General features: G+C 41.4%; 1 protein-coding gene across 20 annotated transcripts in view; it reads right to left on the reverse strand.

Annotated features, from left to right (window-relative positions):
• CIT (citron rho-interacting serine/threonine kinase) overlaps nucleotides 1-19,201 on the reverse strand; it is a 2,264,529-nt gene that overhangs the window by 1,447,429 nt on the left and 797,899 nt on the right. For all 20 annotated transcript variants that reach the window (XM_069619729.1, XM_069619715.1, XM_069619714.1 and 17 more), the window contains one exon: nucleotides 16,064-16,117. In XM_069619729.1, the coding sequence (XP_069475830.1) occupies nucleotides 16,064-16,117 (54 nt within the window). The remainder of the gene's footprint in view (nucleotides 1-16,063; nucleotides 16,118-19,201) is intronic.

Below are 19,201 nucleotides of genomic sequence, written 5' to 3' on the forward strand. Positions count from 1 at the left end.
AAGTAAGGGTAAGTCAACTAATTAATTCCCTATGTTCATCGAACGTTACTATGAACGTCTATGTCAATTTCAACCAAATGTACCCAGGATTTTAATGTTCATGTATCTCAGACTTATGCACTAGCGATTAGTTCAGGTATTTTCTCCTCGATAACTACCACAATGCATCTCTGTGCATTGTAGTAGGATGTGCAGTATAACAATTGTATAATAAAGTTGTTGCAGAGTTCACTGGGCTAGGTCACAGCTTTTCTGACTTTATTCCATTTAAACTTTAAAGACAAATATCTGGTGCAAACTGCTTCACTCACATTCATCCTGTGTTATTCGTGCTAATAGTTCGTATTTCTTTATACAGATCTCATGCACTTTGTGTGGTTCTCGGTCGCACTTCTGCAGGCCACGCCAAAGATCTGGGAACTATCTTGCATGTATTCCGAAAGGATATCGATTTAATAAGAAGATGGCTTAGAAACTGCGGTTGTAAAGTGGATGAGATTGAAATTAGGGCCTAGGAAATCAAGGTTGATCGGAGGGCCAATCGATTCCGTGCCTGCAGCCTGCATTCTACCCAGGATATGTACAACCAGTCAAGGTACACAAAAAACCGTTGACCGGGAGTTGTTCCGAAATTGCTTCCAAATGCCATTCCAACTCAATTTCTGCAGGCGGCTGGTGAGGTGAGTAGTGAACGTTGATTTTGTTATGTTTGTTGGTATGTAGGACGATGGTCTGCGTTAATAAGTATCATCTTCCATCTGTTTATCTACATCACTGTTCTATTACTCCATTTTCCACAGTCACCGGATTCAACACAAGTGCCAAATATTTCATCTTAGTATACTTCATCTTTACCCGCTTTGCAGAGCATCTAGTCAGTAAATGTGATCTTGATGAAAACGTCTACAATGCCCCTTAGAAATGATGTTTTGGAAATGTGTTGGTTGACATATCCTTCACTTAGAGCACGTTGATGGACGAACAGAGCCTTCCAAGCGAAGAAACCACTGACATGCCATCTATCCCAATGGTGAGCCCTTCCAACCTGCACAAAGTGAAATTTTACCTTGTTGCACAAGTCCACTTTTCAAGTACTTATTTTCCTTTTCCATTGTACTATTTTCGGACATTGGGCTGAAAATGAAGGAGCAAGATTCTGCATCAATTTCTGTTCCGGAGTCAACATCAACCTCATACACATACCAAGTAATAATATTCTTACACTACGGAAAAAATGCCATGATTTGACCCGGTAAAGGTGTATCCCATTATACCATTTAAGGAGTGCAGGGGTTGTGGGGGTTTCCCTGGCTCACCTTAAATGGTATAATGGGTCCGGGGGTTGCAGGGGTATCCCCCACATCCATTACATGGATTGCGGCTGCAAAACCACAGCCTTTTTGGTGCAATTTTTTGTGTAAACGGAAATTTTTGCAGCAATTTTAACACATGGAACCGATAGAACTACTTGCATGTGGTATGCTTTCAATGTAAATACAGCCGGTCAGATAGCACAGCAAATAGAGCGCTCGCTTTGACATTCGTGCAGAGCTTGACACAGGTTCGAATCCCGGCAGGGCCATACTCAGCCTTTCATCCTTTCCGAGGTCAATAAATGAGCACCACACACCATGGGTAATAATAAGCAGCGCTCAGATGCCTGAGGGTTCGTAGCGCTATATAAATGCTAAATTATTATTAAATGCTATATTATTATTATATCAAAATTTATTGTGTGCAGTACTGGCTATTTGTACAAAGCGGCCGGGTAGGGGTTTGGGAATGTATGGTTTTGTGTACATGTGTACCATGGTCTGCATTTCAGTTCAGTATGAACCTTCTTCTGCATTGCATTTTTTTCTGTTTCATTTCGCTTTTTAATCCGTATTAAAACAAGAGCTGTATTATAGGAGGATGGTCGAACTGCGACTACCATCTCGCCCTCTTTTGGAACAGGTCCACAGCTTGAGGTATTTCTATTCACATTTCACTTTCAAGACATACATGTATGTAACTGTCCACCGTTACAAACTTTTCTAATTTTGGTTGTAAGTTTGCACTCTGCCCAAGCGCCCCCCTCCCTATATCCCCCCCCCCCGAATGCAGAACAGTTAGCAAGGACACATTACAAAGCAAAATACTTTGCAGGGCAACATTGTAATCACTATGTTTTACAGGGTGACCTCAAATCAAGCCCATGTTTGAACTCGGATGGATATCAGATAAAATATGAACTGAATGTTATCATCAAGTCACATACACTCGTTTCGAGGTTTTATCCATACTAATGTTCTATTTGTGTTGCGACAGCAACCCTAACAGCATATGGTTCAAAGTCTATGTAAAATACTTAGCTTGAAGGTACTCTTTCGAATGCAAACTTTCATTGTGCGCTTTGGCTGACATTTTATTTTTTTGTATTTTACTCTATTCAAGGAATGTGCTCCAGATTAGGACTTAGAAGAGATGCATGCAACGGAGGTCATACATATATATAAATTGGGCATCACATTGAATTATGAATACATTTTAATTATGTGGCAATATTTTCCAATCTGTCTAGTTTATTTCGATTTGTAGATATGTACATACGTTGGTTTTCTTTGAAATTAAATTTGGTGTATTACAACCTTTTGTTTGCAGATGGATGTCGCCGTCCACAAAGCGAAGGCAACTGTTTTGCGGCAAATCAAGAAACCAAGGGTAAAGAATGTACCAGTTTGCTTTTCACAAGCTTTTGAGCAGATGTTTTAGTCTTTCTAGGTTTTTAGTTGCAACATTGTATGTTTTGTATGTGTGCAATACATTCAGCATCTTCTTCTATTTATTCTTTTAGAAGCCAAGAAGTAAGAGGAGCATAAAGACGCAGACATCACTTGTAACCAAAGATGTCTCTTGCCAAACCGATTTCGCATTGCAGCAACTAATATCTCAGACGCAGTGTGGCACAGTCAACAAGCAGACTAGTGATGCATTTGTCCAGTGGCCAAAAAATGAATGGAATGTCACATGCTACCCTTACAAAGTCAGCCTGGACCATTGCTAGTCTGTGCCAGGTCCAAAACATGAAAATTAAGAAAGTGATGATGCATTGCAACTGCTTTCCGACCCATTCACACAATCTACACCCGCTAAAAATGTTATATCAAAAAACATTCAAAGTTAGCTGTTTCTCCAATTCATGTTGAATTATCACATCATGAATTGATAGAGGTTGAAGCTTCAACGAAATTGACCGATCTTGCAGACGATCTCGAGTTCAGTTTGCAAAGTCTTGAGGATTGGTCCACCACCATCGACTCACAAAAATCAGTACTGCAGGACGATTGGCTACTAAAGGAGCAAAAGCACATTGTGTTCGACAGCTGCCTGATAGAGATTGAACGCATGTTCAAATGTGAACATACAATCGTGCCAAGATATGCGGGGAGCCATTGGTGAATGTGTCTCGCGTATTAGAAGGCACCAACCTGAAAATCCAAGCAACCTGTGTCCACGGCCATAATACATTTACATGGTCTGCTCAACCGATGCTCGGTAAAATGCCAGCTGGGAATCTACTTTTGTCAGCAGCTTTACTGTTCAGCGGATCGACTTTCAGCAAGATTGCCAGTTTTCGTCAGTTTGGGAGTCTTGAGTTCATTGCTAAAACTCAATACTACAAATACCATAGGGAATTCTTATTCCCTGCTATTAGTCATTCTTGGAATGTTGAACAGAAGTCAATGCACAGTACATTCTCTAGCAAATGTTTCTGGCTAGCTGGCGACGGACTGTGTGATAGTCCAGGATGTTCCGCAAAGTACTGCACTTACCACTTTGAAGACATGGAAAGTAATTGTGAGTTCTGTCGTGGTGCAAGTGTCTGAATGTTCATCGTCTGTTGCCATGGAGAAACATGGTGTCATCAAATCCATTCAACTTCTGCAATCCAGGAGAATGCAAATAGACGCGATAGCCACTGACCGGCACGTTTCAATAGCGAAGGCCATGCAAGAGCAGTTTCCACACACTCTGCATCAATTTGATGTATGGCACGTTGCTAAATCAATCAATAAAAAAAATACAGCTGCTGGGAAAAAGAAGGGTTCTGAAAACCTTATAAAATGGTGTCAGTCCATCAGCAACCATCTTTGGTGGAGCTCCAAAACTTGTGATGGATCTGTGGAAATTCTACTTGAGAAATGGCGTTCATTGATGGAACATTGTATCAACGTACACTTATGGACAGAAAACCAACATTTCCACAAATGTGCACATGGACCGTTGGCGAGGGAGGAGGAACGGAAGAAGAGGTTGGTGCCATGGTCACCTCCACACAAAGCACTTGAAAAGATTGTGTACTACAAAACGCTTTCCACGGACCAGAGGGGACTCACTGATTTCTGTCACACTGGAGATTTGGTGGTGTTCCATAATATGTGCTTAAAGTACAGGCCCAAAAGGTTGCACTTTGGCATAGATGATATGGAGGCGACAACGAGAGTAGCCGTACTGGCCCATAACAATAACGTCGGTAGGGATCAAGCGAGAACTTCAGGAAAATTGGGGGTGCCACATTACTACAAGGCCTTTACAAAATGAAGCAAACAATGGGTGGTTAAGCCAATATAGGAGGACATGGATTTTGAATCGGTCAAAGATCTGACATTGACTGTGTTGGCCATGCATACTCATGCACTGGAAGATGATTTTGTTTCCAGGACCCATACAATGCACAAAACATTGCAAACGAGCCTTGTCCTCCAAAATACGAACTTGTCTTAAAGCGTAATTCTAGATTCAAATGATTTGTAGCTCTCTCTAAAATGCGTTTACATTCACATCTGGAGGTGTTATGAATGCCAAATCATAAATGCCAAAAAATTAAATTTGAATGAAAAAGAAACTAATTGAATATTGAATTGAATGTGAATTCGAATAGAATGTGTGAGGGGAGCCCCACAAGGCGGCCTGATCTAAAGAATTAAGATTAATTTGTTCACCAGACTTAAATAGCACACACCAGGATATGTTATGGCATGGTGCTGAGGCTCTAAACCTATTGCATGTCTGTTTTGGCAAGTACATTGCCTCAATCAATTCATCATGTAATTCTTTCTGTGTTCTCTGCGGTATATTGGGGATTATGTTGATCATGTGCAATAGCTCATTTTGAAATGAATATTGGTAAATTGAGTGCCACAATGGTTCAGAAGATAGCTCAGTGTGTTAAGCATTCATTGCACAGATGTGTGTTCCTATGCAAGATTAGAATAGCACATTCCTGTAAGGCTGGCTGAGCCTTTCCTATGTCCGAAGTTTATAAACCTGCCTGCATATGTACTTTGTCTTGCAGCACTACAGGTGCTATTATCAGCAATGTATCTGCACCAGATGGGGGTTGGGATGAAAACAAACATGTCATCCTTATGGTGAAGGTCTAGAAATTGGTTTGTTCAGATGGGGTGTTGTAAAACCTAGGTAATCACCTCCAACGATGAGCATAAACTGTTAGTCCAAGAGATGAATAAGTATCCAAATTTGGAATCAAAGCATTCATCCTTGTATCCTGGCATTGCGAGCAGACAATACAGTGATTGTGGTCTCTTCATCTAATATCTCGTACATTACTGTACAGTCTTCTGTAAGGTTTGCCTACTCGCATGCGGGTGGCATCGGTTAGCCCATTACTTGATCTTCCTTCTTATGTAGGCCATTTGAGTGGAAGGGGTGGTAGACAGAAGGGAGTGGACCAGATGGTGCAGGACTCGGGCAAGCATATTTTAAAGTTCTGCTTTACTCTTTTGATCTCAAATGGCAACACTATTTGAAAACCATGTCCCACTTATATTCTAAGTTTTAAAGTAATTCCCTTGGTTTGGTGGAGGGGGCCCCAAAGATATTTGTGCCCAGGGCCCCAAAAGTGCATAAAATGGCCCTGCCACCCAGGTATGCACAGCCTTCTGACACAGTGTGTTGCACACAGTGTCTGAACATGCATCGTTCATTGGTAAAACAGTGTACATAACAGTATTACATAGGGGCAGAAGGCTACAATTTGTTATTTGCTCATCAGTCTATTAATTGCAGCGTGTGTAAGCTAGGATCATCTCTCCGTGTAGCTAATGCTAAGGTTTATCTAACTCACACATGTTAAATTGCGAAAGACAATAATAGGCTAACACTGTCCTGCCTCAATGCCTTTTTTTCCCGCATTCTTTGCCGAAATCAAAAGCTAAACCTCTCGGCCTTTGAATAGGATAAGTGCCTTTGGTCTTGAACGCTAGGCATCAATTGCTCGAAGGACATACGTTGTGGGGAATAGAAAAAAAAAAGAAAAGATAACTAACTATAGTGAGAGCGGACATGTACCACCAAGTTAGTGTGAAAGTGCGTGATACATCGTACAGAGCGGTTGCTCGCGGAAACAATCTAACCATGGAATTTCCAGAAATGATGCAAGTTGAAGTTTACATAACATTTTTATTGGGATTAAAAAACAAGTAGGGTGGGGTGTATTATACATAATAATTGACGGTGGGGTAAACGTCCGTGTGCACTGTGATCACTTTTCGAACAGTAATCTTGCAAGCTTTGTTTACAATGACATCTGTCTGGGGTTCAAGTTGAATGGTTGCTATGTTTGTTCTTCGTTTTCTCCATGTGGTTCTCCATCCCATTGGGAGCTATACCTACTTCACAAGCGCTCAAATTGTACGCAAATCGTGGTCTCAAGTAGTACACCTTGTTTTAATTGGTTTGTTAAATATTGGTTGTGTTGCGCTTATGATTAGGTTTTGAACAGTTATGAGTTATACAGTAACTTGTTACATTAAAATAAAGAACGGCTATTGAAATGTATTTCTATTGTGTTTTGTTCGCAGATACTTTGTACCGTATTGCCCGTGCCATAGCTTCCAGGTGCCAGCAGACGGTTTCTCAACACTGGAGGATTACCATAAGCAGTGTTTTTTCGATCAGCGTTATGTGGGACGATCAATATGGCCATATATATGTCCATTTGCGTTTCCGGCAATAAGGAGCAACATGTCAACATTCATAATGTAAGAAGGCGGAGACGCAAGAACGGTCGGCTTTGAAAATGTAAAAAAGACTTGTCTTCTCCCACACGGAGCACCAAGGGTGGTCATTGAATTGTTTTGCTTGACAAGACAAGGACACACAAGGACAAAGAACATCGTCAGTTACAACTTAAACGCAAAATTTAAAAAAATGGTTTGTTTCCTGGAGTTTATAATTTGTTGTGAACATTCTTTGAAAAATAAAAGCACTTGCAACATTGCAGACTATTGTTGATGTATTATTGAAATATTCAATAAGCAAATGCTATTTAAGGCAAGACGGAGAAGGTATGCTCTGTGTGTGCATGTCTGTGTTTATCTTGTGTTTATCTTCCTGTTTCTGCAGGCGTGGGTGATGACGTGGCACGCTGGGCGAAGCTGGCCACAAACGTAATCAAAATAGGTGGAGCAGACCGTTGGGACAAGTGATGTCAGCTTCGGGGGCGGGTATTTTTATTTATTGCCGCGAGCGCACATGAACTTAGGTCGATCGATCCACGGATAAGATTAGCAGAAGATGGCTGCGCCCAAAACACTGTTTTCGCATGTGTAAAAGTGAGGAAAACTAAGTTAAGATGCACAGGAAAAATGTTTACTATCGATCACTGTATGCTTATAACAACTTACCCGAACGATCGGGAAAATAACATGTTTGAGCGCACTATTCCTTGAAAGTCTTGCTTATTGAGAAATGTGTTTTAAGAGATTGGCAATGTTTTTTTTCCAGAATGAATTAGATACAAGGTCTACCATCTCTGCAACTGGTACCAGGAGAGGCGGATCCACAAATGTCACCCATCGCTGTTCTTCTCTCCAATCCCCCTTCCTTGCCCTTTTTGTTGCTTCTCTTCTATCTCTACTGACGCCATTATGAATATCTTTAAAGCTCAAGGCTTCCCTAGACAACCCCATATTTTCCTTAATTGTTCGATAATTTCCCAACTTCTTCATGACTCACCTCATTAAGCTCTTCAATGCTGCCATCAGAGGAGGACTCTTTTCCACCTGTTTTAAACATGCAACCATCCGCCCTCTTCTAAAGAAACCGGTCTTGATCCTGTGGCCCCTGAAAACTGATCAGCCCATGCCATTCGCCCTAAAAGGCAAAACTTAATTAAACCCTACCCGTATGGGAATTGTAGCAGCACATCCTGGACCACTGCCTAATCTATTTCCCAACTGGATTTCATCCTAAGCATGGGATGAAAGTAGCACTGCTGGACCACTGGATGATGGTCTCAAAGAACCAGATAAAGGGAAGGTTTCTATGCCAACCAGACCCGCCTGTCTCGTGACATATTAGACCATAGGGACCTGGCTAGACTGCTTTGTCTCGGTCGCTCACTTCTCCTCCCCCAACCATAGGGTTAGCGCCTTACGCTCTGGAAAATCTCAACACTTGTGGTGTGCTCCAAAAGTCCCCCTTTACCTGTTTCGCTTTAGTAGTTACATCCTGCCTGGCTTCATTCTGTTGACAAACTAGAGGTGTGTTAGAACTCAAACACTGCTGATACACAGCTTTACATTCCAATCTCCTATTCCCGTTAACAGTCGTTATTCAACTCTCTCAGGGCTGGATGTCATCTGACTGACTCAAGTTAAAACAATGCAACACTCAAGTTCTGTTCCTCGGCTGCTGAAAATTGTACTCAAAAGGACCCACGCTTTCTCTCCTCTTCCTTCTTTTTTGGCCAATATCTCGCCTACTGATATGCAGATCATAGATCTGGGGATCTAGATAGATCCCTCTCTTTCCCTCCATCACCATATCAAACATTTAAAAAGACTTTACCACTCCGATAACAAAAATGTGCACTCCTTTTTATTCTTGTATTCCCTTATAGTTCAAACAAATTGTAGTAGGAGCTTCACCTAACTCCCAGATGGATTATGGCAATGTTTTTCTGCTGATCTGCTATTCAAAAACGGCAGCTAGTGCAAAACGCTACAGTACATCACACCTTTGGGTTCTCGAAAGAGACACCAGATTTTTAAAGTCATGGTTTTTCTCCACTGGCTACCTGTAATAGTGCAACCTCCTTAAAGTTATTTGTCTAATCCACAAGGCCAGACCTGGGATCGGCCTCTTCTACGGCCCCTTTTATCTTGCCAAAATAAACCAGGCCTAAACTCCTAACTGGGGTGGGAGAAGCTTTGTTCCACTAGTAGTGGGCCCAAAACACAAAACATCTTTTCGCCCGCAGAGCAGAAACCAACCACTTCACCTTCAGTGTTTGAAACCCTGTTTCTAGTTTGTTCTCCAGTCTGTGCACACCACTGCCAAGAAAGAGGCATGTTGCTGTAGTGCATGCTATAGAAATGATTTTACTTACTGAGTAACAGCTCAACCGCCTCCATTTTCTTCTTTGCCATGTCTCTTAAACATGCCCCAGGGTCGCTTCAAATTCCTGTAGAGGGGGCTAGAGAGAAGGAGCTGAGCTCACATGCCTGGTACCATTTGTGAAGAGCACTAACAGCCTTTGTGCCCTGCTCCATGACAGTCTTCGAGCGCACTAACTGGCAAAAGAAACGTGCCTGTGTGTCATGCTCTGGCCCAAAAAATCAGATGCAGCACCAATGTGAATCTAACACAGATGTTAGACTCTTACAGTGTCACCATGGCTTAAATCCCTGAGGAGTTAGGAGGAGATATGGCGAGGATGAAAAAAAGAGTAGATTACTTTTCCAAAAAGCAGAGGCAGGGTGTGGAAAAAAGTATATTTATATATAAGAAGAAAAGGTAACTGGGAATGTGCAGCTCTATACTTCTGATGCGATATCTTGAACACTGGCCTCTTTTAGGGAGGCTTTTCTACCACTCTTTGGTGAGGGGTGTAAGAAGAGCAGGGTGGCCATCACCCGCCGACTGCCAGGAGTGGTAGCGTGGCTGAGCATTCATGCAGCACTCTTAGGAGGGGATGGTCTGGTATCAAAATACAATTAGGCACACACACAAAACAACTAAATAATATACATTTCGTAGAATTCTCCAAGAATGTCAGCGACTTTGGGCCTGGACATGCGCACAGTCTAGCTTCCCTTCCGAACCCCTCTTCTAAAATACTGGTTCTCTGTCCCCAATCGAATGCCAGATGTCAGCCATTGTATCCCCACATCAGACTCATGAATCTCTCCGACTAAGTGCATGTGGTTGATATTTACAAACACTTTAATGTTAGGGTGATGTTATGATGAACTAAATCTACACTAAGACCAATGTGCATTATGTACAAATATAGAGAACTATGGCGATTCTTATTTGCCAAATTTACCGGGAACCTTCATTGCTCCACATCTCGGTCCTCCTCGTCACAGTCCTTGATAAAGAGTCAGGACTGTGACAAGTAGGAATGACGAAGGTAAAAACATATATGGTTATTATAGGTTCGTACATAGGGTGCTTTGCCAAGTAAAAAAACACATAATGTTCCTTTTACAATTACAATATAAACTTGAAGTGATCACACAAGAACACTGTACAATTTTAACAACTTCTATTGCCGAAAACAAACTAGTGTTCCTCAAAATATCTTGCTTCTTGGTCAGGGTAGTAATCAGATTTAAAGCAATTATCTGTTTCTTCCTTGAGCACTAAGACAATGCTGACAACTGATTGCACAAAAACTAATCAAAACTTCAACAAACAAAAAAAAACACAACGCAAACAGTTGTAGTCCCAGCAGCAGCTGGTATCTCAGAAAGTCTAAGAGCCTATCTGTGTCCCTGCCACCTCACCCCATGCAAACAATGTTCCTTATGTGTAATGTTGAAATTCCTGCAGAACATATAGGATGGCGCTGTTTGCCTTCAAACATCTGGCTGATCTCCACCTCAGAAGATGCCTTAGTTGCTGCTGCTTTCACTCTACTTTTGACCATTAAAGTAAATTCATGTCCTCCCCAACCCATACATGAAGATAACTGTATTTTTCTCTGGTCATTCTGCTGTCAGAAACTGTTGGGCTGGCTCTAGTAAACACGCAACTGACAACATGACTCTTGCCGAGAGTGACAGAGAAAGAGCACAGAGTGAGAGAGAGCACTGGATGGGCATATGATACGATACATCAGTATATATTATTTAAGTAATGCATAAGGTTAAAACACTGTCAAATAAGTACTATAGCAAGACAAACATCACAGTAAGTAGATATATATATATAGTAAATGGGCTGAACCAAGGTTCCTACACCCTAACACTAGCCTGATAGAATAATCCTAACAGGTAAGTACTATATACATAAAAGGTGAAAAGAGGGAGGACAACTGGGTTAACTTATTAGTATAAGGCGGAAAGGGGCAACAATCTGGTAACCATCATTTATTTACCAGTTATTAATATAAAAGATGAACAATGTATTTTTTAATCACAAATGAATGTACCATAGATAAGAAAACAGATTTAACGGGAAGCAGTGAGCTTCTTACAATGGGGTGTGTTTGTGGGACATCTGAATATGAAGTGGAGGGGAGTTGATGGAACAGTCACCGGGTACAATACATAAGTGAACATAGATAAAGGACAACCAACATTGGACTTTTTTTTAAATGCAGGTAGGCGGTACGTCCAGCTGTGCTCGGGTTGTGACATGATGGGTGACGTGCTAGAGTGGAGGTAGAGAAAGTGATGAACAGAGGCAGGTTAGAGTTGAGAAAAAAATGTTAGCTAGCAGGCAGATGAGAGATAGGTTAAGAGGGTAACTCTGATGCAAGGTGGTAGGCTTTTAGTTTAACATGTGGACTGTTTCTCGGATTTCCGGGGGGAGAGAATTCCATGCAAGTGGAGCAAGAAGAGAGAAAGAGCAAAAGCGAGAGGAAGCACAGAGAGGGTGAGGAGCCACAATGGTAGTCGAGGAGGCAGAGACGAGAATACAAGGAGGCTTGTGGAGTTGGAAAAAGGAGGATACATACAGTGGTCCCTTACCATGGATAGATTTGTGAACCAGGAGAAGAAATGTAAATCTGGCCCGGTTTTGCATCATTAGCCATCCAGCTTGGTGACGGTAAAAGGAAATAGGTGTGAAGTGAGGGAATTCAAGGAGTCCTGGTAGCAAAGATAATCTTGAGAGGACAGAAAGCCAAGAGGATGCTGGCACAATAGTCCAGTTTAGAGAAGACAATAGTCATTAAGAGATGCTTGGCAGCGTTGAAAGGAAGGAGGTCCCTGATTTCACTAATATTTTATTTTAATTATTGTGCATTTGTAAGGCGCTTTTATATATCAAGTAAATTGTCTTTCAAAGGTTGAGGCTGTTTCAGTTTTGGAGATTAATGTAGAGAAGGTGTGAGAAGGGTCAGAGATGATGTCAAGGTTGGCTGAAGAAGAGTAGGGGAGTTTGTCAGGTGGGAACTGGATAGGCAGCGGAAGAAATGAGATAGCTTTTGGCCGGGAAGAAGAGCACCTCTGTTTTGGTAGAGTTTGACATCAGAGAGTGCGAAGCCGTCCAATATTTAACGGCACAGACACAGTTGGAAATATTGATAGAGAGATAAAGAGGAGAGTTCAGGAAAAGAGAAGATGATTTGGGAGTCATCCGCAAAGACTTGGTACGAGAACCCAAAGGAGGAGATTAGTGCCCCAGGAGCAGAGGTGTAGAGTGTAAAGAGGAGCAGTCCCAAGACAGAGCCTTGTGGAATGCCAACAGTTAGAGGAATAGGTTGTGAGGTGTTGCTCCAGGAAACAGAGAATTGGCGAGATGTAAGGTAGGATTCAATCTAGGCAAGGGCTTGATCATGAATCCCAAGAAGATAGTGTATTAAGGAGATCAGACTGATCAACAGTGTGAAAGGAAGAAGACAGGTCAAGGAGAATTAGGATGCAGGATAGGTTGGAGTGCTTAGCAGAGGCGGTTAAGTTGGAAAAATTCATGAGAGCAGTTTCAGTGGAGTGACAGGAGCGGAAACCTGCTTGTAGGGTGTCTCGAAGGTTGGGGATGTCTAAGAAATTAGTAAGACGGTTGAACACAACCCTTTCGAGCAGAGTAGTATGGAAAAAGACACAGGGAGAAGGTTAGGCAGTAGGTTTGGGTCAGCCCCTTGTGTTTTTAGAAGAAGGACCGTGGCTGTTTTGAAAACTGAGGGAAAGCAAGCAAAGTCGAAGGACAGGTCTAAGAGTTCAGTGAGGTGAGGTCACTAACGGGCAATAGGCTTGACTAAAAGAGGAGCAAAAGGGTCTGATGGGGCACAATATGGGTTAGCCTTCATCACCTGAGATATGAGTCAGTATTAGTGTGAATAATCACATACTGTTCAACTATTGCAGGCAATGTTCAAGAGTTATGCAGTGCTTTTTCTTCCAAAAATGATATAAATTAGCCACTTTTAAAGTTACACTAATTCTAAAAGACACTTAAGGCCCCTAAGAGAGGCTGGTGAAAAATAGATGTCACAGTCCAGATAAGTACCAGTTTATCACTTTTCAGGTATTTAAACAGTTTTCAATAGTTCTTGCAAAGAGAATAACAGGCCAAACCCAGTAGAGTTGCTGCGTTTAAGGGTAATCACAAGGTAAAGGGTAATTCATACCCACATGTGTAGCAGGTAGAATAACTAGAAGGCTGGTGCGAATGAGGGACCCCTACAGCAGTGATCCAGCCAAAGTGAGTTCTAGGCGGCATAAAACAAAAGTACAGCCACAACTAGCTTACTCCCAAACACGCTTTCATAGTGATAGCATCACCTTGGGAGACCATAATAGCATGCATAAAAATCATCTTGCTCTTGTAGCCATTACCAGGAAGAACACCAATATAAGTTCAAAAAAGTTTGAAATATGAAAAAGCAAGCAAAAGGTTCACCAACCAAACTAGGGATGAAGTGGGAGTGCAGCTGCATCGTCCTGCAGGGAGGCTACTGAAACAATTTCTGAAGTCAGTGTATGCCTCAAAGGATATTTTACAAGATGGGAAATGTATGGGTGGAAAGTATCAATTAGAAACAGGAAGTACAAAGTTAAAAAAAGGTTGGTTTTGTTCCCAAAATAGGTATGTATCAAAGCAAGAGTGAAACAATTCCTTCAGCAGAGGAAAAGGGACTAATGAAGGCGATTGGTGAGCGGGTATATGAAGGGGTGAAGCAATCAGGGGGCATTGCCAAACATATGCTTGGTGTCAGTTTTTAAATGTTTTGGCTAGTTATCCAATCCTTCAAACTACGCTGAATGTAAATCAGGCAAAAGGAACAGATGTTGGAAATGCACAAATAAGAATCCAATTAGCCAAAAACTTTCATGAAGGAAAGGAATACATTTTAAACACCAATTTCCACTGGATACTGCCAGCTGTACTTTGTATTGTCAAGCATGATGGCAAAGGACAGCTATTTTGGAAGTCCGTATTTCCAATAGGAATGTTTCATGGTCACTGGGCACACAAACATTTTATAAAGCAAGCCTAATAAAGGGGTATTGTTTGAAACTTTGGACATTTGGTTTAGCTGCAAAATCATGGCTTTGGGAATTCACCACATTTCCTGAGTCTTTCCTTCAACCATTGAGGGATTCTGCTTTCCAGGTTGGTCATCCCATATTTACAAAGTACATACACATGTGGGATTTAACGTTTGTCTTTGGATTTTTCTTTGACCTTCCCAAATCTTAGTCTGCAGTTCTACTTTTGGCTTCTGTCCTCGGCTTTTCACTGGATCTCTGTCCGGACTTCTGACTCCATAGCTGTGCCAGACACTGACTTGCCAGCATACACTGAACTTACTTTACTAGTCTGCCTGTTGCTACCCTGTCTGTATTGTGCCATAAAGCCTTCACCACAGCTCTGTCCTGCACTCTCAATTGAACTCACAGAAATAACAATTGCACCTTGAAACACCTTTTGCTGTATAGGCGCATTATAAATCTATATATATAAAAGTGAAAATGTGTGGGTTTGTTGCTTTGCGTATGTTCCTTATACAATTCCACACTGTTTCACCAATCTCTACAATCACCAGTTAGAACCCTCCGAAAATTACTGGCATGACATTTAGACAACCCACCCCTTTCCGTGGATTCCAGCAAAAGTCTCTGGTTTTGTGGCTTCACAAACGTTCCCTATATAATTCCACAATGTTTCACCAATCTGCCCCAAATTATGTACAGTTACTTGTTAGGACCATTCAAACAGTACTGGCTACATTACATTTGTACACCCCACCTCTTTCCCTGGATTTTAGCAAAATTTGTTTGTGGTTTGGTGAAGCGTTGTTCCTTATACAATTCCACACTGTTACACCAATCGGCACCACATTTTGCACGTTATATCAAATAGTACCCAATAAATAAAGTTAACAATATCCTCTACCGATGGAGACAGCTCACATACATCTCATGTGCAGGAGGTCTGCGCTCTGTGTCCAACACACATACCCTGTATGCGTTCCCAAGCTCAATACTGTACTATCTTTTTCACGGTTACTTATTCTGAATATGCCTCAACAGAGTGTAAAGCATACGTTTAAGTTCCACTGGTAAGATTACGTCATGGCTAAAGACCCAATATTGTCCCAGAGCATAAAGAATACTACACTCACTACACATGTGCCCTTCATGAGAGACAACATTGCAACCCAGAGAAAACAGCTATGGCTTTCAAAAAAACATCAGGAAAACTATGCAGTGGATATATAGGATGTTTTCTCAGCTGTACACAGCAAAGAATAGCAAACACAGCAATGTAATAGTCTATATGAAAAATATCAAAATGGCTCAAAGGCAAGCAAATATGTGATCTTGTAGACAGTCTTTTACGCAGTCTTAAAAATGTTCTGAAATGTTTGCCTAAGGATATGAGTACCTTCAATTATTTAAGTACATTTTTAGGACTTCAGCAAATTCCATCCATTATCAACCTCAGAGACCAATATTAACACACTTGAAAATGTACAACCAAGTGCAGTGGGAAGAAAAGAAGAAGAATGAGAAGATATTGCAGTTTCAGAGGAGGAAAGGTAAAAGATGGACAAGACACATTCACTTGGTCTCAAAAAATCTATATTTTAATACATTACCTTTTCTAACTTCAAATGTAGTTCCCCTACTTCTGCTTTTCCATGTTCCTTTGTCTGTAAATGAAAAGAAATTAAATTACTTGACATCATTGTATCATTGTTTCAGCCAAATGGGTATGCCAGTGAACGCCTAACGTAAAGGTGTAAGGTTGTATGCTCCTTGTGTGTTGTATGTTGTAAAGACTTATGTTGTAAAGAAGGCAAGTGTCAAAATTCAATAAAAAGTCTGCGAGAATGTGAAGCATTGTACTCAAGAGAACGCAAGGAAGAGGACCTTCAGGGAGTCGCCTTACAACCACTTGGGCAATATTGACAGAGTGGTTAAACTCTTAAACACTTCACTGTAGTGACATCTGCAATCGTAGGCTCACATAACCACCCCAGCCCCATTGTCTGACTCAGATATTTCCTCTATTCTTGATAATGCCAATCCAACCTCTGTGCCTTCTGTTCCTCTCCCTTCTTTGATCCTTTGTCTACACTCTTCTTATTCCCTTTCTTACAGCTCTTTTTAATTCTTCGATTTCTAATGCAGATTCATTACTTCTTTCAAACATGCCACGACCAATCCTGAAGAAACCTCTTTCCCCTACTTTGCCTGGTAATTTTCATCCTATTTCTCACCTGCCTTTCATGTCTAAACTCTGTGTGCGCATTGTCTATACACAAAGGTTTCTCACATGTCACCACTAATGCTCTTCTCTCCCCACCAATCTGGCGTTTGCCCTCGTCACTCCACTAAAACTGCCCTCTTCACTGTTGCTAATTCTTTCCTTACTGCTTGTTATTCCAAGCTTTTCTCTCTTATACTCTTGGATCTTTCCACGGTCTTTGATATTGTTGATCAAACTATTCGTCTTTGGTTTCCATCATCTTGGTTTCCGTCAGTCTATTTTGAATTGGTTTCGTTCTTACCTTTTAGCTCAAGCCTTTTCGGTCTCCTGGCATGGCCAACCCACTTCTATTTACCCTCTTACCTATGGTGCACCTCAAGGCTCAGTATTAGGTCCCTTACTTTTGTCTCTCTACACTATCCCACTTGCTTCTATAATTTCTTCCTTCGGAATCTTAGATCATTTTTATGCAGATGATTGGTTCTATGTCATATTATTGCATTTTAAAGCCAGGACACAAAAAAAAGACTTTTTTCGCCCATTTTTGTGTCTGCTTTAAAATGCCAAAATATCACATACTAGCCCCCCTGCAAGGTGATCCCTTCCCCACCCTATACTGCTGGTTGTCTTGATAATCTGCAGTGCGATGGGTTTAACCACCCCAAACTCTGCCCTTCTCCCACCCACCACCCCCTTCTCAGTCAAATACACTCACTCCCTTCCTTCGCATACGTACACACACACACCCCATACTTGGCGTTTTTTTTCTCCCGCCTGGTGCTTGCTCACGCTTCCTGCCTGTCAGACCCCGGGCGCTCTGGTGGGCGTCAGGAGCAAGACAATTCGATTTAGAAAGATCGCTCTGTGCGGTCAAAGAGCAGTCTTTTCTAAATCAATCTTTTTTGTGTTTGTTTTATAGAAAAAGGTCTTTTAACCCAATACCAGATGATTCCCAGATCATCCGGTCCGTGTCTGCTTTCACTCTTACACTCAAATCTACCCTTTCTTCGTGTATCCTTGGATGACTACCTTCATTTAAACACACCCGAAAACCGAGATCATCATCTTCCTTGCTTCAACTAATCCACTCTTCCTCCTCCTATCTCTTTCTACCCATCCTCAATTGTATCCTCTCCTACTGCCTGTCATTTGAGTGTCATTTATGACTCCTTTCGTTGCACATATCTGTCATTTCTCAATTCTGTACCTTTCAACTTTACAATATTGGCAAGTCCCACCTATTCCTCACTATTCAATCTACAGAATATTCACTCTTCTCTTGTATTTTCTCGTCTATTCTACAGCTCAACTATCCTTCTTGGTCTTCCTGCCTATCTACTTGCCACTCTCAGTTCAATTTATTATTCTTCTGTTAGTCTACTTTTCCATTTATCTCATTGTGATTCCATTTGTGTCTGCTTTAATTTCCCTCCACTGGCTTTCTTTTGTGTTTAGCTTATTATATAATTTTCTTTGTATGGTCTTTAAATGGCTGTCTGGTCTTGCCCCGTGTGCTTCACCTCGCTCTCGTTTCTTTCCTCTCCTAGCCCCTAAATTCTAGAACACCCTCCTATATATCTGTTCTCTCTCTACTGTCCCCCACTTGCCTCAAGGAACATCTACTCTCTGCCTGATCATGATGTTCTTTCAATTTGTTGTACCTTTGTAATTTGTACAGTACGTTGGTGTAGATCGCAATAAAAAAATACAATAAAATGCAAATACTTCCACGCAGTCGGGATAGTTCCATTGACAGGGAAGGAGACCCAATCACTTTATTCAAAAAAATAAAAGGTTTTAAATTAGAGTCTGCCTTTATGCAGCGCCCCACCCTTGCTACATCCCCCCAAACACACTTGGGGCTTCCATATATCGATTCTCACCTTGCCCCCCCATTTATACACATCAACATGCACAGCAAGCATGAAGGGTGGATGGGTACTTTGGCAAGGGAGAGCCTAGGAAACGTGAATAAATTATGTATGTAAGAACAAGAGTACAAAAGGTGACTATTGTAAGGAATATGTGATTTATTATATATAAATTATATACATCGTAACCCCTTCCACCCATCTCCAGATTCATGGGAATATTAGGAATAATTAAAATCACTCTAAAATCCAGATCTTAGCTATGGTTGGAACTTCTAGTGTCTAGCCATAAACGGTCCTCAAACATGGCCTGGACAAATCGAACATCCGACCAAAAGACAAAAGTGCTACAGTATTTGAACAACACATGCAGCGTGCCACATATATATGTTTGTCTCTCAGTTCAAATATAGCAGGACAAGATGCTGGTAACAAGTGACTACTGTCCATAGGAAGTAGACCCCCTCCCCCCCAACGATGGAGTAGGACGCAACGATAGAGCAGAAAAAACACAACCGAGTATTATACGCCTGTTTGTTTGGGTTAGGGGCAACGTGCACAAACTGAGTATGCTCAGATTGCCAGAAGACTTTCCTGAAGTTACATTTAACGGATCTCTGGACCTCAGGTTTGTGAAGTAGATCTTATTGCAT

This window comes from Ambystoma mexicanum, chromosome 10 (genome assembly GCF_040938575.1).
Source record: "Ambystoma mexicanum isolate Mex_15411 chromosome 10, UKY_AmexF1_1, whole genome shotgun sequence".
Taxonomy (NCBI): domain Eukaryota; kingdom Metazoa; phylum Chordata; class Amphibia; order Caudata; family Ambystomatidae; genus Ambystoma; species Ambystoma mexicanum.